Source organism: Gorilla gorilla, chromosome 7, assembly GCF_029281585.2.
Source record: "Gorilla gorilla gorilla isolate KB3781 chromosome 7, NHGRI_mGorGor1-v2.1_pri, whole genome shotgun sequence".
In the NCBI taxonomy this organism is placed as follows: domain Eukaryota; kingdom Metazoa; phylum Chordata; class Mammalia; order Primates; family Hominidae; genus Gorilla; species Gorilla gorilla.
Window position 1 is genome coordinate 26114560 of NC_073231.2, and position 22575 is coordinate 26137134.

General features: G+C 39.9%; 1 protein-coding gene across 4 annotated transcripts in view; it reads left to right on the forward strand.

Annotated features, from left to right (window-relative positions):
• Positions 1–481: 481 nt before the first annotated feature.
• Positions 482–22575, forward strand: part of XPO7 (exportin 7) — an 87618-nt gene continuing 65524 nt past the window's right edge. The window contains exon 1 of one of the 4 annotated variants that reach the window (XM_055349554.2): positions 482–583. In XM_055349554.2, coding sequence (XP_055205529.2) covers positions 512–583 — 72 coding nt within the window. In that variant the 5' untranslated portion in view covers positions 482–511. Of the gene's footprint in view, positions 584–1049; positions 1180–22575 lie in introns of those variants that run through there. The other 3 variants (XM_055349553.2, XM_019032472.4, XM_055349555.2) reach the window with 3 other exon arrangements.

Genomic DNA, 22575 nt, shown 5'->3' on the forward strand with positions numbered 1-22575 from the left:
GTGTGTAATTCACTACCACCATCATTTGCATATGATGGTAGTCCCCTGTAAATACAAACTTCAAACAATCAGTGCTCTCAGAATCCAGCTATGATCTAATCTGGGGGCCTTAAAAGGAAGCCACAGTGGAATCCAATGGAAAACAGGAACCGGCATTATCTAACAGATAATTCCTAGTGAGGAAGACTGGAATTGGCCTCAGCATGCAGGGGCTGACCTTATCTGACCCAGAGAGATGGCTTTCCCACTCATACCTCCACAAGACCGAGCCTAGGGGTCCTAACCACCAGCCCCGCTGCCTCTTCCAGCATCTGACCCTCTCGGGAGGCAGTCTAGAGTACTGGCGACGATGACAATGTCTTTGGGAAGCCAGAACTGTGCCTTCGTATGTTTTGATCATCACCACCATTCGGTGGTTATTTCCATGAATGTTTATCAAGGACGAAAGGACAGAAATGAAAAACACGAGATCAACCACTGGGGTTGCTGGTGAAATCCAGACCAGAGAGCGATGGCCCTGGTCCAGAAAGCTAGACAGACACGAGCACAGAATCGGCCCCCGTTGAGAAGAGGGCATTGGAAAGTAAGGAATCTCGCAGGCAGCCTAGGTGGGGTGTGGGGGTCCCCGTAACTGCAAGGTGGGGTGGGGGTGGGAGACGTCCAGGAGCGAGTCAAGGGGGAAGACGGTTGGGAAGAGAGGAAGCCACTGGGTGCAGGGGTCCCGGGGCGGCGACAGACCTCGGCCCCCATCCAGGAGCCCTCACCACGCAAACGAGCAGAAGGCAGCGCCAACTCCCACTCCAGCGCCCGCCCGCCGGAGCGAGCGCGGCCCCTTTAAAAACCATGTAAACAAAGCTTTGTTCCCCCAGCCGCCCCTCCTTCGCGCTCCCCCGGCCCGCTCCTTCCTCCCACCCGGCGTCTCCGGGCCGCTGACGTTGCCCGTGCCTTTACGCCGTCCCAGCGGTGCTGCGCATTCTCCAACCACGGCCCGGGCCGCCGGGGCCTGCGCAGCTGAGCGGCGCTACGCCACGAGCGCAGCGCGACGAGTCCCCAGCGCGCAGGCGCAACGGCGACGGCGTCGGCGGCGGCGGCGGCAGCGGCTCCGGCCGAGGTGCGCGCTGGGGGGGAGGGGGGGCCGGAGAGGAGCATGAATGGAGCAAAATGGCGGATCATGTGCAGGTGAGAGGAGCCGCGGGTGGGAGGGGGCGACCACGAAGAGCGGCGAGTGGAGTCGGGGGCGCACACGGCCCACAGGGCGCCAGCCGGCTCGGGACTCGGCAGGCCCGCGCCGCCGCCACTCGGGGCTCTGGAGCCGCCGCCCGTCCCGGAGCCCCGGGGCCTTTCCCGCCTCCCGGGCCGGGGGCCTTCTCCGTCCCCTCCCACCCGGTCCCACGCCTCGCGCGCGGGGCTGCAGGGACAGGAACGGGCATCCCGGCGCGCGCAGCCCACAACGCTCGTCAGTCACTGTCTTCGTGCACGGGGGAGGCCTCCGTCAAGTCCTCGGGCCCCCCCGCCCGCCCCACGGTGAAGCGAGGGGGACCCCCTTGCTGACTTTACTGAGGGGGACGCCCCCATGACGCCCGCCATCCCTCAGCAGATAACAAAAAGGAAACCTCGCGCTGATAAACCTCGCTCTCCGGAGTCTTTCCCGCCGCCTTCCTCTCACGCCCCGGAATACGAGAGACCCCCCAGCAACCCCGGCCTCCTTCCCCCTCCCACGGATGCGCCCTTCCCTCCGACACTCCAAATCGTACAGCCCGGAGGGCCGCGCTCCCCGGTCTTCCAAAATGGGTGCTCAGGCCTCGGCCCGCCTCCCCTCGCGTCCCCCTAGCCACAGTGAAGGAGTTGAGCGCCCACACCTCCTATGAAACACGGGGTGGAGGGGGGTGTGTCTGAAATGAGAGATGCAGGGTTGGGTGCAGACGTTGCTCGGGAGGGTCTTGATCCGGCTCAAGAGCTGCCCCTAGCGTGTTGTGGGGCCAGGCCACTCTCCTCAAAGACAGGCACAGGCCCTAGAAAGGGACAGCCCATACCAAACCCAGTAGCAGATGGAGGACTGCAGGGTTTAATTTCTTGCAAACTAGATAAAGTTTTTCCTGTCTGTGCCTGAGATCTGATATTTTTATGACAGTTATTGATGCACATCCATTGTGGGGAACCTTCCAGTTTTCTAGGTAACCAACTGCACAGGTTTTGTGTTGTGGCAAGGAAAGATTAGAGGGCAAGAAGTGTCGCCTTTATATTCTGTGGCATCATTCCTCAAGTAAGAAGAATGATCTCATTCTTAATACGTCTACAAGAATCTGGAGTGGTGTGACTTCTGCCCCTTTCTTTGGAGAGAAGGGACTAAATAAAAGACTTAATTTTCAGGCCAGAGATCAGTAAAGTAGATCTTCGGAGTGTGCGGGACAAGTTGTCAGGACAGAATTATAGCAAGAAACGTAATCACAGGTGGACAACCACGGGATTTGTGTTTCAAAGCCAGTACCTTGGCTTAATTCAGAAGTGACAGTAAAAGTTGATACAAGGAGATGATAATAATGATAATAATAATAGTATAGCACCTTGCGTTTTATAGCAGTCATTTCTAAGAAGCGTGAAAGATTTTATGTGATTTTTAAAAATTCTTGGATCTTACAAGACTCAGTAGGCAGGAATTACTTCTGTCATTTAAAGGAACAAAAACCAAAGCACGAGAATGATAATGAGATTTGGTTAAGGTAAGTCTAAGTGTCCCAAAGTCTTTGGAGTTTGGGTCCAGTGCGCTTCCTTACTGGGGGGTGGGGGGATGTCTATGAGCATTCTAGAACAGGCTTTGAATAGATAGCCTTTGTGAACCATGCTTCGGAATGCAGAGGGAGTCAGTACTTTTATGAATATACATCGTGCTATTTGCTGTTTCCCTTAAAGAAATATCTCTTAATGTGATCCCACATTTTCGAAGCGAAAAGGTTGTCATTCCTGTGAAAGTCAGGATGCATCAAAGCAATCTTCACAGCGTTTGTCGCTCCGACGAAGGTCTGTCTTATTTTTAGTAAGATGTTCTCCCACTCACCACTCAAAAATCTACGGAAGTAAGAATTTATTAACTTTTCAAAACAGGGGAGCATGTTGGTCAGTGTTTTATTGGTACCCTTTATTTACTTTTAAGAGCTGCAATCTGTTGGTCTAAGTTAGTGCTTAGTGGTCTTCATATCAACGGGGTAAGTTTGTGAGTGAATTTTTTTCCCTTTAGAGAGAATGGGACATACTGCTTTTCTTTGTCAGACCACTAAGTGTTAATAGTATTGGGCACTCACACATGTTAAGGTGGTACTTTATTGTGGCAGAAAACCTTCCTATGAAAAAGATACACCCTTCCCTAGGTATGATGAGTAAATAAAGGATTCATTAAAGACAGTCTGCAATGCATTCAGGGGAGGGTGGCGGGGATATTTTTCTTGTAACACTAATCAAACGTGAAGTTTATAAAGGTGTCTGTTACAGATTCATGACTGATTATTGGAGAGTTGCATTTGTTGAACTAAATAGTCGAGTCATTATGTTATCTAGTGCTTTTCTGAACCACCAGGGTGAGCAGTTTTTTCATAATTGAGGCTGAGTGTCATATGATTCTCGGGTTCTCTCAGGCTGATGTCTTGGATATCTCTCTTCTAAGGATATGTATTTTATGGACGATTTTAAGTGCTATAAAACTTTAGTAATGGGAAAATTATAATATTTGGATTGCCCTTTAGCTCTGTTGATGTTACAGGCAAGTGTCTGTAGAAGTGTGCCCTTAAGCAGCTCCTCGATGTGATGGGTTTCTTACTCTTGGTCTTAGATAACCTTATCTAACTTTCACCCTGAAGGCAGGGTGGTTACAAAGCTTTGCGTGGGAGGAAAAAATCAAACTTACTTGTGTTTTGTGTTTAATTATGTTTAGTTGCCCTTCCTTTCATGTTTTTTTAAACATATCTAAAGCTGGCAAGTTATTACAAAGAGACGAAGACAACGCTCAGTGAACAGTGGTGATGAAAAAGATTAAGAAGGATCAGATGTTAGTTTTAATAGTGCTAGCTGGTGTTCAGGAGCTCGAGAGGAAAAGGAAGGAAAGAATATGATTTATATATCGAATATGCTATTTAATATGAATTATATTAGTTTTACTATAAATAATGGAAATGAAGACTGATTCCAGGATTTTGCTGGAATTACTACGTTGTGTTGGGTCTTATTATTTACTGGGCTTTGCATTATGACTATACTAGGAGAATGTACTATTTGCAAAGTAGTCATAGTTTGTTTTAAATTCCAGGCACAGTAATTAAATATTGACTACCAGTGTAACTCCAGGGAGTTGTGAAGAATCATTACAACTTGTCAGGTTAAATTTTAGCAGGGTGCAAAAAGTCGGCCTGATTATAGCAAAAGTGATGGTTGTTTTTTCAGCTTTTAACAATATGCAAGGAAATGATAAGTGCTATGGGTAGTCCATTTTGAAAAGGGAGTTCGGTACAACTTTTGAGAATTTTAAATGGAAAAAACATAACTTTTCTAACTTTTTTCCAGTTCGACTAATACCAGAATGCTTAGTGTGTGCAAGGCCCTTTCTGTGCTGGGCACTTCAGAGGATTCAGAATGAGAAAGACACTGGAGCCAGACTGCTGAAATATCCAATTCTGATGCTCTTTTGGCAGGCTTCAGGAGCACACACGTAGATACGAGAAAGAATACATTGATTTCAAAACATGCTACATCTGTGTTGGGTGATAAGCAATAACTATATCCCATCACCCACTCCCACCCTGATTATACCTCTTTCGTGGGTTTATACAAATAATATGTGTGTATTTTATTTCATTATTTTACTCCTATTCAACACCACACTGGAAATGTCTGTATTTAAAACATACATATATATATATTTACTTGATTACTCTGACTTTAGTATATTTCCTGAGAAGCCTTGAGAAAAATTAAGGGATGTATATATACGTGTGGGATCATTCAAACACTTAACACAGAAAAAACAAAATACAGTACAGTGATGGAAGAATCTCTAATTTAGATGAAGGTATAGAAAGAAGTATCAGGAAGATCCCTGTTCTATATCTTACAGGGAAATTAGCTTCCATTTGACCCAGAAATTGATGTTCATAACCACCAGCTGTATTTTCTTTTTTCTTGGTTGGGTTTTGAAAGCAATATTGTACCACAGCCTTTCCAGGTGGGAAAGTTGCCAGTTTAAACCAATAAGCTAATGTCTCTCAGTAGGTACAACTACTGAGGCTACTTTGCCCACTTCAATATGTGCAAGGAAGATAGTGTTTTGAAACTGCATCTTTTTTTTTAAACACCTAACATTATCTCACATTTTCTCAGGGTTAGGAATCTGGGAGTGGCTTAACTAGATGGTTTTGGTTCAGGGTCTCATTTGCAGTCAAACTCTCAGCTGGGGCTCCGGGCTGCAGTCAATCTCAGGGCTTGACTTGAGGATAGAGAATTTTCTTTAGGTTTACACACAGTGGGCCTGGTCAGGCCTCAGTTCCTCACTGGCTGTTGTCTGGAGGCTGCAGTTCTTTACCAATGGGCCTCTCCTAGTGCATCATTTTTAAGGACTTCATTAAATTCTGTAATGATATATGCTGTGTATAAGTGACCCATCTTTGTTATTTTTTTCAAAAACTTTTTATTGAAATATATACCTGCAGACAGGTACAGAAATCATATGTGTTCAGCTTGATGAATTTTCACAAAGTGAATACTCCTTCCTAACCAGCACCCAAATCAAGTCAGTATTATCGGTGCCCCAGAAGTCCCCTGATACCATCTCAACAGCTACCTGTAGCCCCCCTCCCCCCCCACCCCACTAACTACTATCCTGTCATTTTATTTTTAAATCTGCTTTTAGAACTCAAGCTGAGTAACGTGAGAGTTTTAGCTTCAAAGCCAGGGGGAGAAGCAGTACAGAGCAGTGATTATACAGCTTTGGGGGGATTTATTTCAGAATGTGATGGAAGCTATGTTACTGCTCTCTGGTGGGGGTGGGGAGAGTGTGCCTACACAAAATTTTACCCACAATTTTAGGCCATTCGTGAACCTTGTTAACTAGAGTTTAAAGATATGTTTCTTTTTAGATGAAAATGCTCACAACATTTTATTGAGAAACTGATTTACAAGTATTTCTCTTTTGACTTATTTGAAAAGCAAGTTCAGGACCACGATAAATGTTCCTGGAGAGTTACATGCAAGCTGAAGTTTTAAATATTGAAATAAATTCTTGAGGATGATTAATGGTGACCATTTAAGCATCTACTAATATCCCATTTTTGTTACTGTGCAGACACATAGAAGGAAATACAAGATGTGATATTCTACTTTCAGGGCCTTACATTGAATTGAGCATCACAACAAGCCTGGTCATTGAGTTGTGAATTTGTAGTGAGACTGGTTTTTCGACATGTCCCTGAATGGGGGGCAGTCACTACCCCGTTATCTTTTCCCCCATTCCAATACATGTCTGGAATACATTCATTCCTAACATTTATAGTGACTCATTACTAGGAAATTCTCAATGGAATGGGATTGGTACCCAGGAGGCATATCAACATCTTGGGGGAGGGAGAGAGTTGTAAAAAACCTAGATCCTAAGTATTTCTGATATTTGCTTCAATGGCTGTTCACCCCTTCGCACATGTGTGCATGCACACAAGGACACACACACACTCCTACTGCCATAAAATGGGAAGGATGTATTTAAGAGAAGGCAGAATTGGAAACTTCATGCTAGCATTAATTGATATTATTTAATGCTCACCGCAGCAATGTAACATCGGTATAGAGATAATAGTAATAGAATTTTCCTTGAAATAAGCTGATTAAAAGACCTGGTATCCCTGGAAGACTGGAGAACTCGCTGTTGGAAGATTTAGATGATGTTCATGGTGGTGGTTATTGTAAGACTTACTGGAGTGTGACTTGGTTGGTCATAGCGAAAGGGGGATACCAGTATTAACTGAGTGTCTGTTATATGCCAGGCACCATGCTAAGCCTTTTATAGTGTTATGCCATTTAATTGGGAAACTCGTTTGGTCTCTGAGCCTGGATTAAGTGATCTGTGAAGTCCCTTGTACTTCAAGCATTCTGGATGGGATTTCCAGTTGTCATCCTTGTATTCTCTCCCCAATATACCACCGTGTTCTCAATTCATATGTACATGTTTGTAAAATTCCTTAAAATATTTATGCTCAAACCAACATTTCCATTTTATCTATCTTAAATATATCTTCCTCTTCTTTACGCCTAATTTCTTAAACTCCCAGAGTTTTTTTCTGTAAGATCTAGTCATCTGTAGCACTTCTCACAAATTGAGCTCTCTTATGCCCCAAACAGTAACGAAAGAGGTCTCTTAGTTGGACAATAAGTGGTGAAAGATATTTCTTATGGGACAAGAAATTAACATTATTAGTCAAATGTTGATGCCGGTAGGCTGAGAAATGATTCTCACTTAAAAGCCCCTGGGTTTTAAACCTCTCTTAGAAAAACATTAGTTAGATGAAAAAAAAAATCAAAATATTTTCCTCTGGAAAACAATGTTCCTCTGAAAACAAGCAGATTATTAAAATATCCCTTGTACTACTTCAGGAAATTGTAATCTTATAACTGTAGTGGCCTTTTAGCTTTTAAATATATGAACTTGTGTTGGACCCATGCTGATCTCATTGGTACTTTGCATGATAAGAAATTATGATATTTACAGTGTGCAGTCTCAGAAAGAATTGAGAGTTTTGCTAGACATTTGCCCTAAAGTTTGAGTCAATTTATGGTTTAAAGGGGTGTATTTAAGGCTAGAAAAGGGAAATGAAGGGTTTTCTTAGGATTTTTTCCAATTCTATTTAAAATTGTTTGCAAAGTTTTGAAAGCATATGTCATGAGTTTGGCAAAAATTATTTCAAAGCTTGTTTTTTTTTTAACCTCATTCACCTCCACTAACTCCTGAACTTCAGTGCTTTACTTCTGTCTTCCAAAAAGACGTTGTCTAAAATTAGTCATGAAATTTAACTTAACTGTAAGAACTTGAAACATAAAGTTTACTCTGAAAAAGATCTGGGAAACCCGATGTATATTTCACATATCAATACATCTGTTGATGTATTGATAAAATCTATACATCTCAGTTGAAAAAAATCTAAATTTTGCCCAATATATAGCCACAAATTATTTAGAATGTAATGTTCGTGTTAGTAGGTGATATTTTTGTCTTCAGCTTGTCATTGACCCATCTAAGGATCCCTGCGAGGTCTTGTCAAAAACTAGCCCGGGGCATACCCAAGAGTTTTAAAGATTAAATAAAACTTACTGGAAAATGTGACCTTGTTTTCCTTAGTCTTAATATTTTGAACTGATAATGTTCCAGAACTGAGCAACTTTCTTCAGGCCTTCATAAAACCAAATTAAATTGTTTTTAGGTGAATTGAACCTGAGCAACAGGGAGTATTTAAGGACAGGCCAGGCAGGGGCACACATGCTTGTAGTCCCAGCTACTGGGGAGGCTAAGCTGGGAGGATCACTTGGGTACAGGAGTTCAAGTCCAGCCTGGGTAACATAGCAAGACCCCAAGTCTTTAAAAAAAAAAAATTAATTAATTAATTTAAATTAAATTCAAATAAAATAAGGACATTATCCCACAGGTGTTACAAATGAAAATTTGTTGTAATGTAAAGGATTATTTACTAGTTCTTGGAATTCTACAGTTAGCCACACTCCATACAGGGAGAGCAGAATGTTGTGAGCAAGAAGTTTTAATTTCACAGAAGTCCTAAAACCTGTCCATTCAGAGCTGTTTGGTTTAGGTTACTGTTAATGTACCCTAGAGGTTCCCAGAGGCACATTTCGTGTTAACATTGATAGCATGGATAGGGTGAGACTTAAAAACCAACCTTTTTTTTTTTTTTTTTTTTTTTTTCCTTAAGATGGAGTTTTGCTCTTGTTGCCCAGGCTGGAGTGCAGTGGCGCAATCTCGGCTCACGGCAACCTCTGCCTTCCAGGTTCAAGCAATTCTCCTGCCTCAGCCTCCCAAGTAGCTGGGATTATAGGCATGCACCACCACGCCCAGCTAATTTTGTATTTTTAGTAGAGACGGAGTTTCTCCATGTTGGTCCGACTGGTCTTGAGCTCCCGACCTCAGGTGATCCTCCTGTCTCGGCCTCCCAAAGTGCTGGGATTACAGGCGTGAGCCACCGTGCCTGGCTGACCCAACTTCTTATCTATTCCTCCCATACCCGTCCCCTCAAATGTAAACAGCACTCACAAAAGTGGATATTTGGTTCATAGAGATTACTGTTGTGTAAATCTGTTGCCAGTGGAATAAAGTCTTTCCTTTTTACTAAAATTTTATGCGTACAGTAAACTGCATCCATTTAAAGTGTACAAATTGACAGATACATACACCTGTGACTCCGGGATCAAAATGTGGAACATTTCCTCTTTGCAGTCTGTTCCTCCCTCAGCTCTCAGACCCACACAACCCTGTTCTGCTTTCTGTCACTATAAATTAGTTTGCATTTTCTGGAATTTTATATAATGGACTTACTGTATACTCTTGTTTTCTGACTTCTTTCACTCAGCATAGTAACTCTGAGATTGATTCTCATTGTTACATAGTAGGAGAGCTTGGTTACTTTTCATTGTTGCCAAGTATTCCGTTGTATGAATATATCACATTGGATGTATCCATTCACTCTTTGGGAGACATTCAGGTTGTTCCCAGTTTTTAGTCATTGTGAATAAAGATGCTGTGAATATTCATATACCAGTCTCTGTATGGATGTACATTTTTATTTCTCTTGAGTACCTGGGAGTAGGATGGCTGAGTCTTATTGTGTATGTTTACATTTTTAAAGAAACTGTCAATTTTCCAAAATGACTGTACCTCGAGTTATTTCATAACTTCGCCAACATTTAGTATTGTCATTCTTTTGCCATTCTAGTAGGATCTTGTGTTTTTAGTTTGTACTTCTTTGATGACTAACATGTTGAATATCTCTTCATGTGCTTACTGACATTTGTATATCTCAGGCTTGCAAACCAGGCTGGTGTTTTGGCCTGACAGCCTGTTTTTGTATGGCCTGCACCCTGAGAATAGCTTTTACATTTTAAATGGTTGAAAACATCTAAAAGAATAATACTCCATGTTGCATGATAATTATATGAAATTCTGATTTCACTGTTCATAAATAAGTTTTATTGGAACATGCATTCATCTATGTATCCCGTATGGCTATTTTTGTACCACAGTGGCAGAGTTGAATAGTCTTGACAGACATTTTGGCCTAAAATATTTACTTTCTGGCCCTTTAGAGAAAACATTTGCAGACTCCTGGTAGATCTTCTTTGGTGATGTGTCCCTTCAAATCTATTGCCTGACTTTTGGGTGGAGGACGTACCAGCCCAGTATGTTTCTAACCCAAGCCCAGTTTGACAGGAACTGCATCAAGTTCTTCAGTTGTACCAACCACATTTCAAGTGCTCAGTAGCCACATGAGGCTAATAGCTACCATATTGCATAGTGCAGATATAAAATATTTCCACTCTCATGGAAATTTCTATTGGACAGTGCTACTCTAGAATAAACTTGCCGCTGAACCAAAGGGATTAGAAGCAAAGTGGAACATAGGTTATAGGATTGTTTTCCTGGATGTCGATAAAAATAAGCTAGATCCTCGTCCTCTCAGATGTGTGTGAATGCAAATGGATATATTTTGTTATCCATGTATGTCCTGTTCTCTTGGCCAAGTGATGAGAGGAAGCAGTTAACTCATAAAAGAAATTCAGAATTTTACTGATAGGAAATAGTGTTTTAAGGGGAAAAAAACAAGTGTTAATTTATTATCTCCCAAAGCATTTTGCAAAGAACAAACCTGCTAAAATTCCCATATAGTTGTAACTGTTTTACAGATGAGATGGAGAATATGAAGGGAGATAGTAAACCATGAAATCACTTTTTCCTGGTGCTAAGTCCTGATTCACTAGCAATCCTAGTTCTCTTCAGCTTCTAATTTTAAAGTATTATTTACCATAAAGTTTTTCATAATAGCATGAGTTTTGAAAATAATTCAGAAATATTCTAAGTTGAAATGGCTAAGATAGCCTATTTTAAGATTGAATTTAAAGGGTTTTTTTTTTTCCCCACTGTAAACTGTTTTGTGTGACTGCGCTAAGGGGCAGGCATAACTGACTCTAAAGAGTGAAGTGGAAGTCAGTAAATCTGTGATTACATAGTCATTCTCTTTGGCAAAAATATTATGTAATTATGAATTATTTTGTTCTTAACATAGAGATGTTTGTAAGTTTTTGGTGATTCATCACTCATGTCAATATCTCCCTAATCCATCCTAGAAATAAATGTTTTGCTGAAGTAGGAATCTAAATGCACCAGCTAACACTGAGACAGTGGAGGAAATGTGTAATGCGTGGATGTTTTAGAGGCACCCAGAAGGATATGTTTTAAAACAACTTCTGCCATTTCTGGTTTCAAACATGGTTTTTGTCACATTCTCTAATTGACCAAATGTATTTTATGTACACCCTAAATGTTCACCTATTTAACAGAATAGTATTGTTTAGAATAGTATTATCCTTCTGGTTATTTGGTGAGATACACACATCAGTAAACATTCCCTCATTTGGCTGGTATTGTTTGATCATGTACTGTGTGCCAGATTGTTAGGCAATGGGAATATAAATGTGAATAAAATACAGTGTCCTTGCTCAAGGACCTGAATAGCTAGAAATGTATGCCAATAAGGGTTATAGAGTGAGATCAGTGATAGGACACATCTATGCATAGAACATAAGACGTAAGGGTCACTCCTCCCTTGGAGATCCAGGAAAGCCTCTTAAAGTGGTGAATAATTAAGCCAGATCTGAAAAGGCCTGGTGTCCTCCAGATTGATAAGAGCACACCAAGCAGAATACCATAGATAAAGCTATATATATGTTCACTTAACATTCCAGGAAAGCAAATATGGCTTCTGTGGAGGAAATCAGTGTAATGGTAGGAAGAGACCAGGACATAAAGTGCCTGTTGTAGAATAATAATTGTACCGTAGGTGTGTGGTTGAAGGTTTTTAAGTAGAGTGACTGAATAATTACTGCAACAATGTTATAGGAAGTTGATTATCTGTTATCAAGTTGAATTAGAACTCACATTTTTTTCATAGTGAAATTCCATTTCAATAGCCTTTAGATGTTGTAAATATCTCAGATGTCAGCTACTGTTGCCCAAGCTGGAGTGCAGTGTTGCGATCTCCGATCTCAGCTCACTGCAACCTCTGCCTTCTGGGTTCAAGCAATTCTCCCACCTCAGCCTCCCAAATGAGGCTGGGACTACAGGCACGCACCACCATTCCCAGCTAATTGTTGTATTTTTTGGTAGAGACAGGGTTTCATCATGTTGGCCAGGCTGGTCTTGAACTCCTGACCTCAAGTGATCTGCCCACCTCTGCTTCCCAAAGTGCTGGGATTACAGCCATGAGCCACTGTGCCCACCCCATGCCTATCTTATTTCTCTCTCTCTCTCTTTTTTTTTTTTTAGACAGAGTCTCGCTCTGTTGACCAGGCTGGAGTGCAATGGCGCAGTCTTGGCTCACTGCAACCTCCGCCTCCCAGGTTCAAGTGATTCTCCTGCCTCAGCCTCCCAAGTAGCTGGGACTACAAGCGCCTGCCACCACGTGCAGTTAATTTTTGTATTTTTAGTAGAGGTGGGGTTTCACCATGTTGGTCAGGCTGGTCTCGAACTCTTAATCTCAGCCTCCCAAATTGGTGGGATTACAGGCGTGAGCCACTGTACCTGGCCCATGCCTACCTTATTTCTTATTAACTTATAGCAACCGCAAGACTTGAGTGAAACACTGGTATTTTATTCTATTTTGTTTGCTGGAACAGCCTCAGATTCTGTTACCACTGACAAGAGTAAAATGTTTTTTACAACCAGCAATGAAATAGGCATGCATTTAATTTATTGGCATGCATTTAATGCAAGAAAGAAGAGGTCATAGTCTCAGGAGTTTGAATAAATCATGAATTGTTGACTGCTCTGGCTGCCAGTACCCCTTAAAGGTTTCTATCAATTCTACCTTAACTACTCTTGGTCTGTTTTGTCTCTCCATCCCATGTTTTAACTGTTAGAAAACCAGATTCATTCTCTTTATCCTCTATCAACTGTTGTTTCAAGGGTATCTAGAAAAGGCTTCTTTTTTAAAATCTTCTATTCTGCTAGAAGATTACTTTATTTATTTATTTTGAGACGAAGTCTTGCTCTTGTTGCCTAGGTTGGAGTGCAGTGGCGCGGTCTAGGCTCATTGCAACCTGCACCTCCCGGGTTCAAGCGATTTTCCTGCCTCAGCCTCCCTGAGTAGTTGAGATTACAAGCACCCACCACCACGCCCAGCTAATTCTTGTATTTTTAGTAGAGACGGAGTTTCACCGTGTTGGCCTGGCTGGTCTCGAACTCCTGACCTCAGGTGATCCGCACGCCTCCCAAAGTGCTGAGATTGCAGGCGTGAGCCACCACGCCTGGCCAGAAGCTTCTTTTAAATATGCTGTTTGCCTGGTCTTCCTTATTTGCTGACTTGATTAATAAAAAGCATTTTCTATAGATCATACAGCAGTGTAAACTTGAAAAGCAAATTGATATTTTACAAAACTGTTAAGGGAAAAATGATTTAGAATTCCAGAGAATGAGAAAACTAGCAATCTGTGGGGCGTGTACGTCAAAACTTCTTAAGAAACATTTACTTAATATTCTTTTTTACTTTTTTGTTTGTCAGAGGGTAAATATGAAACCCTGAATTCTTTGCTTCTGTAAATCAAAATAAAGGGTTCCAGGATTAAGTATTGTGATTGCTTTTATCTTTCTTCCCTTTAATGTTCTGTTTCGAGTTTCTTATGCTTCTTTCTTGCCGAATCTTCTAAAGGAGTACACGTGGTGTTTTGGGTTTTCTCATGCGAAAAGAGATAAGGAGGGCCGAAAAGCTTTCTTTTGAATTTTTATGCCAGTTAAAACTGTCTTCTTCCTTTATGCCTTTATTTCTTATCTCTTCTTTTATTATTTCTAACGTTTAAATGTTTATATAACGATTGGACCACAGGTCAGTAGGCCGGGGGGATGCTAAATGTTAATATAGTCTAGCGGCTAGTCGCTAGTCGTAAACTGTAGGCTATTCATTGTTTATACTTGTGATATAGAGGTGTATACATGAGTAAATAACATACAGAATGGGAGCATTCAAGGAAAGTTGGCTGTAATGTATATTTAATATTCACATTGACCTCTGTTTAATATTTAATATTCACATTGACCTCTGTTAGAGAATCAAAGGTGTGTTTCTACGGGCAAGGAAATACTCATTGGCATGTGGTATACGGTAGTATTTTACTGCCAGGATTATAAGCATATATCACATTCTAAGGTTTTAGAACATGATGGAACTTTACTTCTCCTTTTGCTGAATTTTTTTTTTTTTTTTTTTTTTTTTTTTTGAGATGGAGTCTTGCTCTGTCGCCCAGGCTGGAGTACAGTGGCGCGATCTTGGCTCACTGCAACCTCCACCTCCTGGGTTCAAGTGATTCTCCTGTCTCAGCCTCCTGAGTAGCTGGGACTACAGGCATGTGCCACCACACCCGGCTAATTTTTTCTCTTTTTAGTAGAGATGGGGTTTCACCATGTTAGCCAGGATCTCCTGACCTCGTGATCTGCCTGCCTCGGCCTCCCAAAGTGCTGGGATTACAGGCGTGAGCCACTGCGCCCGGCCCCTCCTTTTGCTGGATTTTACAGTGTTATTGTTACTGTTATTTAATAGATAATATAATACAGTTTGAAAATTTCTCTAATTTTAGGCCTCAAGGCTATATATATCATTAGTTTCCTGAGTACATGTACAAGTCTGTTTAGCATTGAAATATTACCCTGACTCTTGTTTTTAAACAGAGACAGCATGATTCTATTAACACTGTAACATTTTTTATATTATATTTTATTTATATGGTGAGTCTATTAAGAAAGCATTGTTAAACCAGTTAACATTTCTCTACCAGGTCTACCCCTTTTGTTTACCCATAGCTGAATATTTATAATGTTTCATTTGTGAATGCAGAAATTTTACTGTGTGTCCATGGTATTCAGAATAGTAACTGTTATCAGGTTAGTGAGGTGATACTAGAATCACATCGTTTTTAAGCCAGAAAAAAATCTTAGAGTGTGATTATGCAGTAAAAAGAATTTATACGCCTTTTTTTTAGAGGGTAGCTAACTGTATATTGTTTGTTAGAGATAATGTATGAATTCTAACTTTTCCAGCCATTAAAATCTTAATTTTGTTATGTTGTTAGCATAATGAAAGAAAATGTACAAGTAAACATACTTAAGGTTTAAACGAGAAAATGTTTTTTTCAGTTGTATATTGTTCCAGGGCAAATACTGTGCTACATAGTAGAGATAAAGCAGAGAACAAAATAGGCATGTCCTTGCTTTCGTAGTTCTTATAGATACTCAGTAAATTATACTAATAAATACATATTTATAAATTGCAATGAGTGCTGTGAAGAAAAGTGTTGTAATGAAATATTTTGGCCAGGTGCGGTGGTTCATGCCTGTAATCCCAGTACTTTGGGCGCGGTGGCTCATGCCTGTAATCCCAGCACTTTGGGAGGCCGAGGTGGGCGGATCACCTGAGGTCGGGAGTTTGAGACTAGCCTGACCAACATGGAGAAACCCTGTCTCTACTAAAAATACAAAATTAGCCAGGCGTGGTGGCGCATGCCTGTAATCCCAGCTACTTGGGAGGCTGAGGCAGGAGAATCACTTGAACCTGGGAGGCAGAGGTTACGGTGAGCCGAGATTGCGACACTGCACTCCAGCCTGGGCAACAAGAGCGAAACTCCGTCTCAAAAAAAAAGAAGAAATATTTTAAGATAGAGAACTGATATTTTTATTTTGGGGTGACAGTATTCACTGAAAGAAGGGGACAGTGTACCAGACAAAAAGAAATGACATGTTGAAAGTTCCTGAGGAGAGAAAGACGTGGATGAACTGTAAGGAGACATCCCAACTGAAGCTTGGGGAGCTAAGGAGGCAGTGGGGCTCAAGAGATTAGCAAGAACTAGAATATGATGGATTGCTATGCAGGCATTCAAGCCAGATTTCCAGAGATTTGGGTGATTTATTAAAATGCTAATTCCATAAATTAGGAAAAAGCATGGAGTGAAGCCTTGTGTAAACATCTTGACTATGATTTTCAGTTGCAGGGACTCACGCAAGGTGGATTGTAATAGCAAAAAAGTGAAAGTACACCACAAAGCAGGTTGTGACATCTGTGTGATTAATGAAGAAAAAACTTCATACGTTTTCAGTTGGGCTGTTTGTTGGAATTAGGTCATAAGAAATGATAAACTAAAGTAAGGACATTTGCATTGTATGTAGGCATTACCAAGACCAAAAACCACACTTCCCATTTGCATCAGGACAGTCACAGAGGAGCTTTCATGCTTACTGCTCTGGGTTTTAGTTCTATTAGGTTTGGGCCCTAATTGATTTTGACTACTCTATGATTAGTACAGCCAGGCATCTGAAAGGACTTTTATATTTAAATAGCAGCTGTAGATGTTTGTGGCAGGAAGTTTCCATGCTAACTAGTTTGCCATATTGCTGGAACCAAAAGTCTCAACCAAGTTTACACAGAGTTTTCAAATGCATTATTTCTTTTTATTTTTATATCAAGGTGCAGGCTTCTTTCAGGTGAACAGACTAATTGGAAATTAATTTGGACATTTTCCTAAAGTCCTACAAATAGTGAGAGTCAGGATTAAAATTCTAGTTTTAAGCTTCATGTTCAGGTATCTTTCCAGTACTGCCTCCTTTCCATTAAATACAGATAGTCTTAACTCATATATTTGGTGTGTGCATTAGTTTTCACTGACTAGCTTGACCTTTTGCTTTTTTCTCATAGATAGGACTTTAAGACGAATTTGTTTTATTAGACCGAATTTGGAGGAAGCATTGGATTTTGAAGCAAGATCTAAATTTTAATCCATTTAGTAGTGGTGTAGTAGTGTAGTAGAAGGTTAAATAACCTTAAGAGCTTTAGTTTTCTTATATATAAAATGGTGTTGGGCTTCCTACTAATTAAGTCCATGGCCCTTCTCATGCCCATGCAGAGTCCACGTGAGGGGTGGTATGGGGCAAGATATCTTTCTCTCTCTCTCAATCTCTCTCTCTCTGTCTCTTGTCTGCAAATCCCACAAACTCAATCAGCTTTCCTCATTTTTTGGTAGTTGCCACTATTCTGTCCCTTGGGGTTTTCTTTTCTCAAAACCTTTTTGTGGAGTATTTCTCTCCAAAACAACCTTGTAGAACCCTTTTTTGCCCCAATTGCTACAGGAAAGATCGACTGGGCATAAAATAACAACAGTATTTATTGAGCTCTTACCACCTATCAGACAATTTGCTAAGTGTAAATTCCTTTAGTTTCCAGTCTTTTAATGTCTGCTAACCCTACCTCTGCTAAAATTGCCTGGGACCACTCTTGAACCTACTGAATCAGGGTTTCATTGTGGCATGTTAATTTTTTTTAAGATCAGCACCCTCAAGTCATTCCGATTAGCAGCCATTTGTGGATCACTGATAATTATTCCTTCTACCATGGCCTCTGTCTCTGTGTTCAGAAGATGCAGTCAATCAACAGAACAATTTTTGCCCTTTTGTTTCATAGATGTAATTTGAATCTCATAGTCTGCAGTCTTGCCCAGTATCCATGTCACTAGATTTCTGCCCTGTGAAGAATGTTTGATGCTTATTTTCACCAATGTTACTATATGTATTAAATTGTACATATTCTAAAGATAGTCTCAAAAGATTAATCTCCCAATTTTGATGACTCTTCAAATTTTGTGAAGCCACAAAAGCAGAATTTCCTAAGTATTTTTTTGGCTCATTGGTCTATCACCTGTTGCCCACAACAAGGATTATTTGATCTTAAAAGTTGGAAACTACGTATTGTATCTTTCTCTTAGACATTTTTTGGTGTATATTAGCATACTAAAGACTCTTAGGAGTTCTTCTGTTTAAAAATGATTTTACTTTGGTTAACTGGGCAGTTCCCAAACTGGAATTTTTTTATCATGTAATCCTATTAGTGGCCAGTGTGAAACACTCACTGCTTTATAGGTAGAATTTTCTGGGGGTTTTTCTCTTCTTTTTTCATTTGAAAAAGAGGAATAATATTTACTTCATATAGGGTGTGGTTTTGCGGGTGAAATGAGAGTTGAGGGGGAAGCATTGTTGAGTGGTTAACTAGGCGACGCAGTACTGGCCTAAGTGCCTTGGTGTTACATACTGGCCTTAGCAAGATAAAAACTCACTCTGCCATCAACCTTTAGATCACTCTTAACGGACTCAGACTTTGACTAATCTGTTAGTTCCAAAATTATACCTTATTTTTAATGCATAGCACAATAAGAGGTTAAAAGTTTCAAAACTGCTTATCTTGTGGAATTTTTGGCATGGCTAGAAAATGTTTAGATTAATGAGTAATTTATATAATCAATGGTAGATTATAAATGACCACCATAGAGCATACACAAATTCATATTAGTCGAATAAATGAATCAGTCTTATTTGGATGTGTTAAATGTATTTCCAAAACACAGTTGAGTTCATTCATTAAACTGTTTGCTTTTTAAAACATCTTGATCTGTTATGTTTCAGGCTGAAGCACTTTTAATGTCTTACGGTAATAGTTACCAAGAAGATTAAACCTCTTAGTACGCATATAATAGGAAGGACTTTTAATTGATGTTTTGCTGGCAGACTCCACAGGAGCTGAGTTTAGTGTACTTTTCCAACTGTGCTTGTCTAGTTTCCTAGGATTCTGAAGTAGCTCATGGCTGTTTCCCTCTGTTCCCATCACTGCTTCTGTCACTGCAGTGTCCCCATCTACAACAGCTGCCATTTGTCAACCCAGGGAAGGTATTTCTTTTTGGAGTTAGTTCATCAATTATTAAAAGGTTCACTGAAATCATCAGAAGTTATTTATTGGTAACCCTGTTTAATTGTAGAGGATCAAGCAGAAATTAAAGTACCCTGGACCAACAAGGAAATCAGTACCCGATTCTTGGTATCTTTGTTCCTCTTTTATAAAAGGAATATATATTTGTTAAGCAGATATTATGTTCAAATTGATCATCAGTTTTTGCAAGTAGAAATGTTACGTGAGTAAATGAGAATCTTCAAAGGTTTTGGAGTAATTTATAAAGTAGATAGAAATTTTGCATTAAACTCCCACTTTCATTAAACTTTTATTACTAAAGCTTCAGAGAAATAAGATATAGATAATATTTATGAGCCTTTCATATCAATTTTTTTCAAACTTTCTTCATATATATAACCCCCTTTTAAATAGCTGCTGGTGTCTCACAAGCCCTCTGGTGTTGATTTAAATTATTTTGATTTTAATGTAACAGATATTAACAAACGTAAAAATAGATGTAAATTCCTCAGGGTTGTCTTCTTGTGCAACTATAAACAGATTTACAGATTTAAAACAAACCACAGAACCAGTTACATTCAAATTAGCAACATATATTTAATATGTTAGATGATAATGTTTGTAATACTGACTGGTATACCATACTTTCTTTTCTTTTATATTTTTGTTAACATTTACATAACATAAAACTTAAAATTTGAAAGTTATGGAATTCATTGGCTTCCGGTACATTAACAATATTGTACATCCATTAGCACTATCTGTGTAATTCACAACATTTTCATCACTCCAAAAAGAAACCCTATACCCAATAAGCAGTCACTGTAAGTTCTTTTTTAGTTCATTATATCAGGACTGCTGGTATGCCATGTGATGACTCAATTTTCTCACCATTTTTCTGCATTCAAGGCACTGAGAAACTCACTGATAATGTAATTTGGCTTTCACTTGGTAGGATGCGTCATTTACATATTAGGTTCACCTCTGCTCCTTTTTATTTAGTCCTCAACGATTAAATTATAACTACTTGACACTAGTACACCCCTAAACAGGAATGTGAAAACCAAACATGATGCAATACTAGATATGAAGGTGATCAGCCAGATGATTCCGAATACCCTTATATTAACTTTTTAACAGTCATAAGAATGAAAATACATCATTAAAAAAAAAATGTCATAGAGAACTCATGGAGCACTGAGACTATCTCAAGATCCCAGATTGAGAAACGTTATATATGATTCTTGAGTTTTTATGTGTGCTGTTTAATGAGAATGAGGAGCCTGGGCATTTTAAATCTCTTATTATACTTTTAAATGTTTAGAATAATTGCCCTTCTGTCTGAAAATTATCTTTTTGGGAAAGTCTTATTCATATCTCATTTGGTAACAACAAGATTTTATTTACATTATTTTTTTCACTGGATACATGAAATATACTCCCCTTTGGAAATTTCAAGTTGATAATAAAATGAAATAATTTAGTTTTTAGCTCTTCTATTCTTATTTTGTTCTTTACATATTCTTTCTAAAAAATAGATAGGTGTACGCTTTGCCTATGGAATATACCCATTGTTTTCAAGCGATAATTTGGTTTTGGATTTTTTTTTCTTTTTTCTTTTTTTTTGAGATGGAGTTTCACTCTTCTTGCTCAGGCTGAAGTGCAGTGGTGCGATCTTAGCTCACTACAAGTTCCTTCTCCTGGGTTAAAGCGATTCTGCTGCGTCAGCTTCCCGAGTAGCCGGATTACAGGCGTGTGCCACCATGCCCAGCTAATTTTGTATTTTTAGTAGAGACGGGAGTTTCTCCATGTTGGTCAAGTTGGTCTCAAACTCCCAACCTCAGGTGATCCGTCTGCCTCAGCTTCCCAAAGTGCTGGGATTACAGGTGTGAGCCACCGCCCCAGGTCTGTTTTGGATTTTTAAAGTTGCTTTAGGGCAGTTCCTTCCAACAACCAAGTAATGGCTTTTTTATGCCAAAGTTAATTGAGTCAGATTCTTGTAGAATACTTGTAATATGAGCTGTCTCTAGATTTTTATGGATAAATTTTTAAACATATCAGGAAAACAGTATCTCCAAAATGGACAACTCTTTTTTTATACTACCTAAAAAGATCAGAGGATAAGTGACAGAGTGGCAAGAAATGAGACTGAAGAGACCAAATCATAACATGCTTTCTGAGCTAAGCTAATGAGATTTAGTTTTATTCTGAAAACCAAGGAGAATTCATTGAAGAATATTTTCAAATGTAATTAGCAAACATTTAATAGTCTTTTAAATTTTATTTGTTTATTTTCTTTGCATATGTGTTAAGAACATTATATTTTGTAATCTCCCTGAATTCTGTCATGTTTTTAAGAACTAATGAGTTATTAGCCTTTTCAGAACTGAAATACCTTTGCTTATGGAAATGTACCTTTTCAAATGTGAAGTTGATCTTCACACTCCTAAATCTAAATAGCTAAATCTAGTCCTTAGTAGCCAGAATGTGCTGTTTGAAAATTTGGCAGAGAGATTGATCAAATACGTTTGAATCCGTGAGTTCTTAATGATATTTTAAAAGTAATAGTAAAAATAACACCACCTTCAGAGGATGGTAGAATACCAATACCAATTCATTATCTTGAAAATTGATATAGGAAAAGAATCAAATATTTACCCTGCCCATTTCTTTGTGAGCTAAACCAATAGATAACTAAATAGTAGATGAGTAATAAAATGTTAAGTGTATTCTGATTAATAACTGAAAAAGAAATGATAGAATTAAAGTATCACCATTTTATAGTCCCCACTGAGTGGAGAGATGTGGGTAGTATGGGTAGTAAGCAACAGTGGCTCCCGGGATTACAAAAAGATACATAGTTAGGCTTTTTGTTTTTTTTTTTTGAGCCGGAGTCTCGCTGTGTCACCCAGGCTGGAGTGCGGTGGCGTGATCTCGGCTCACTGCAACCTCCATCTCCTGTGTTCAGGTAATTATCCTGTCTTAGCCTCCCAGTAGCTGGAATTACAGGTGCATGCCACCACACCTGCCTAATTTTTGTATTTTTAGTAGAGACGGGGTTTCTCCATGTTGGCCAGGCTGGTCTCGAACTCCTGACCTCAGGTGATCCACCTGCCTTGGCCTCCCAAAGTGCTGGGACTACAGGCATGAGCCACCGTGCCTGGCCAGTGGTCAGGCATTTTCATCGTCCTCTATAGTCTTGCCAAAAACACTTCCTGTATATAATCTTGCCATAGGCGGGGTAGAACCTCAGTCTGATCCAATCTCTGGATGCATCTGTAGTTTTCAGGAAATACCCCAAACAGAGGTACATGCTGAATTATACCAAGCATATGTAATCAGCACAACCTAAACCTAGGGAACTCTAGGTCAAACAGCCTGAGTTCTTCAGTAGGTAAATTACAGTCATGCCTTAGTGTCTGTGGGGGATTGGTTCCAGACCTCCCCCATATATCTAAATCTGAGGATACTGAAGTCCCTGATAGAAAATGGATTAGTATTTGCATATAATGAGCGTATCCTCCTATATGCTTTTTTTTCTTTTTTCCTC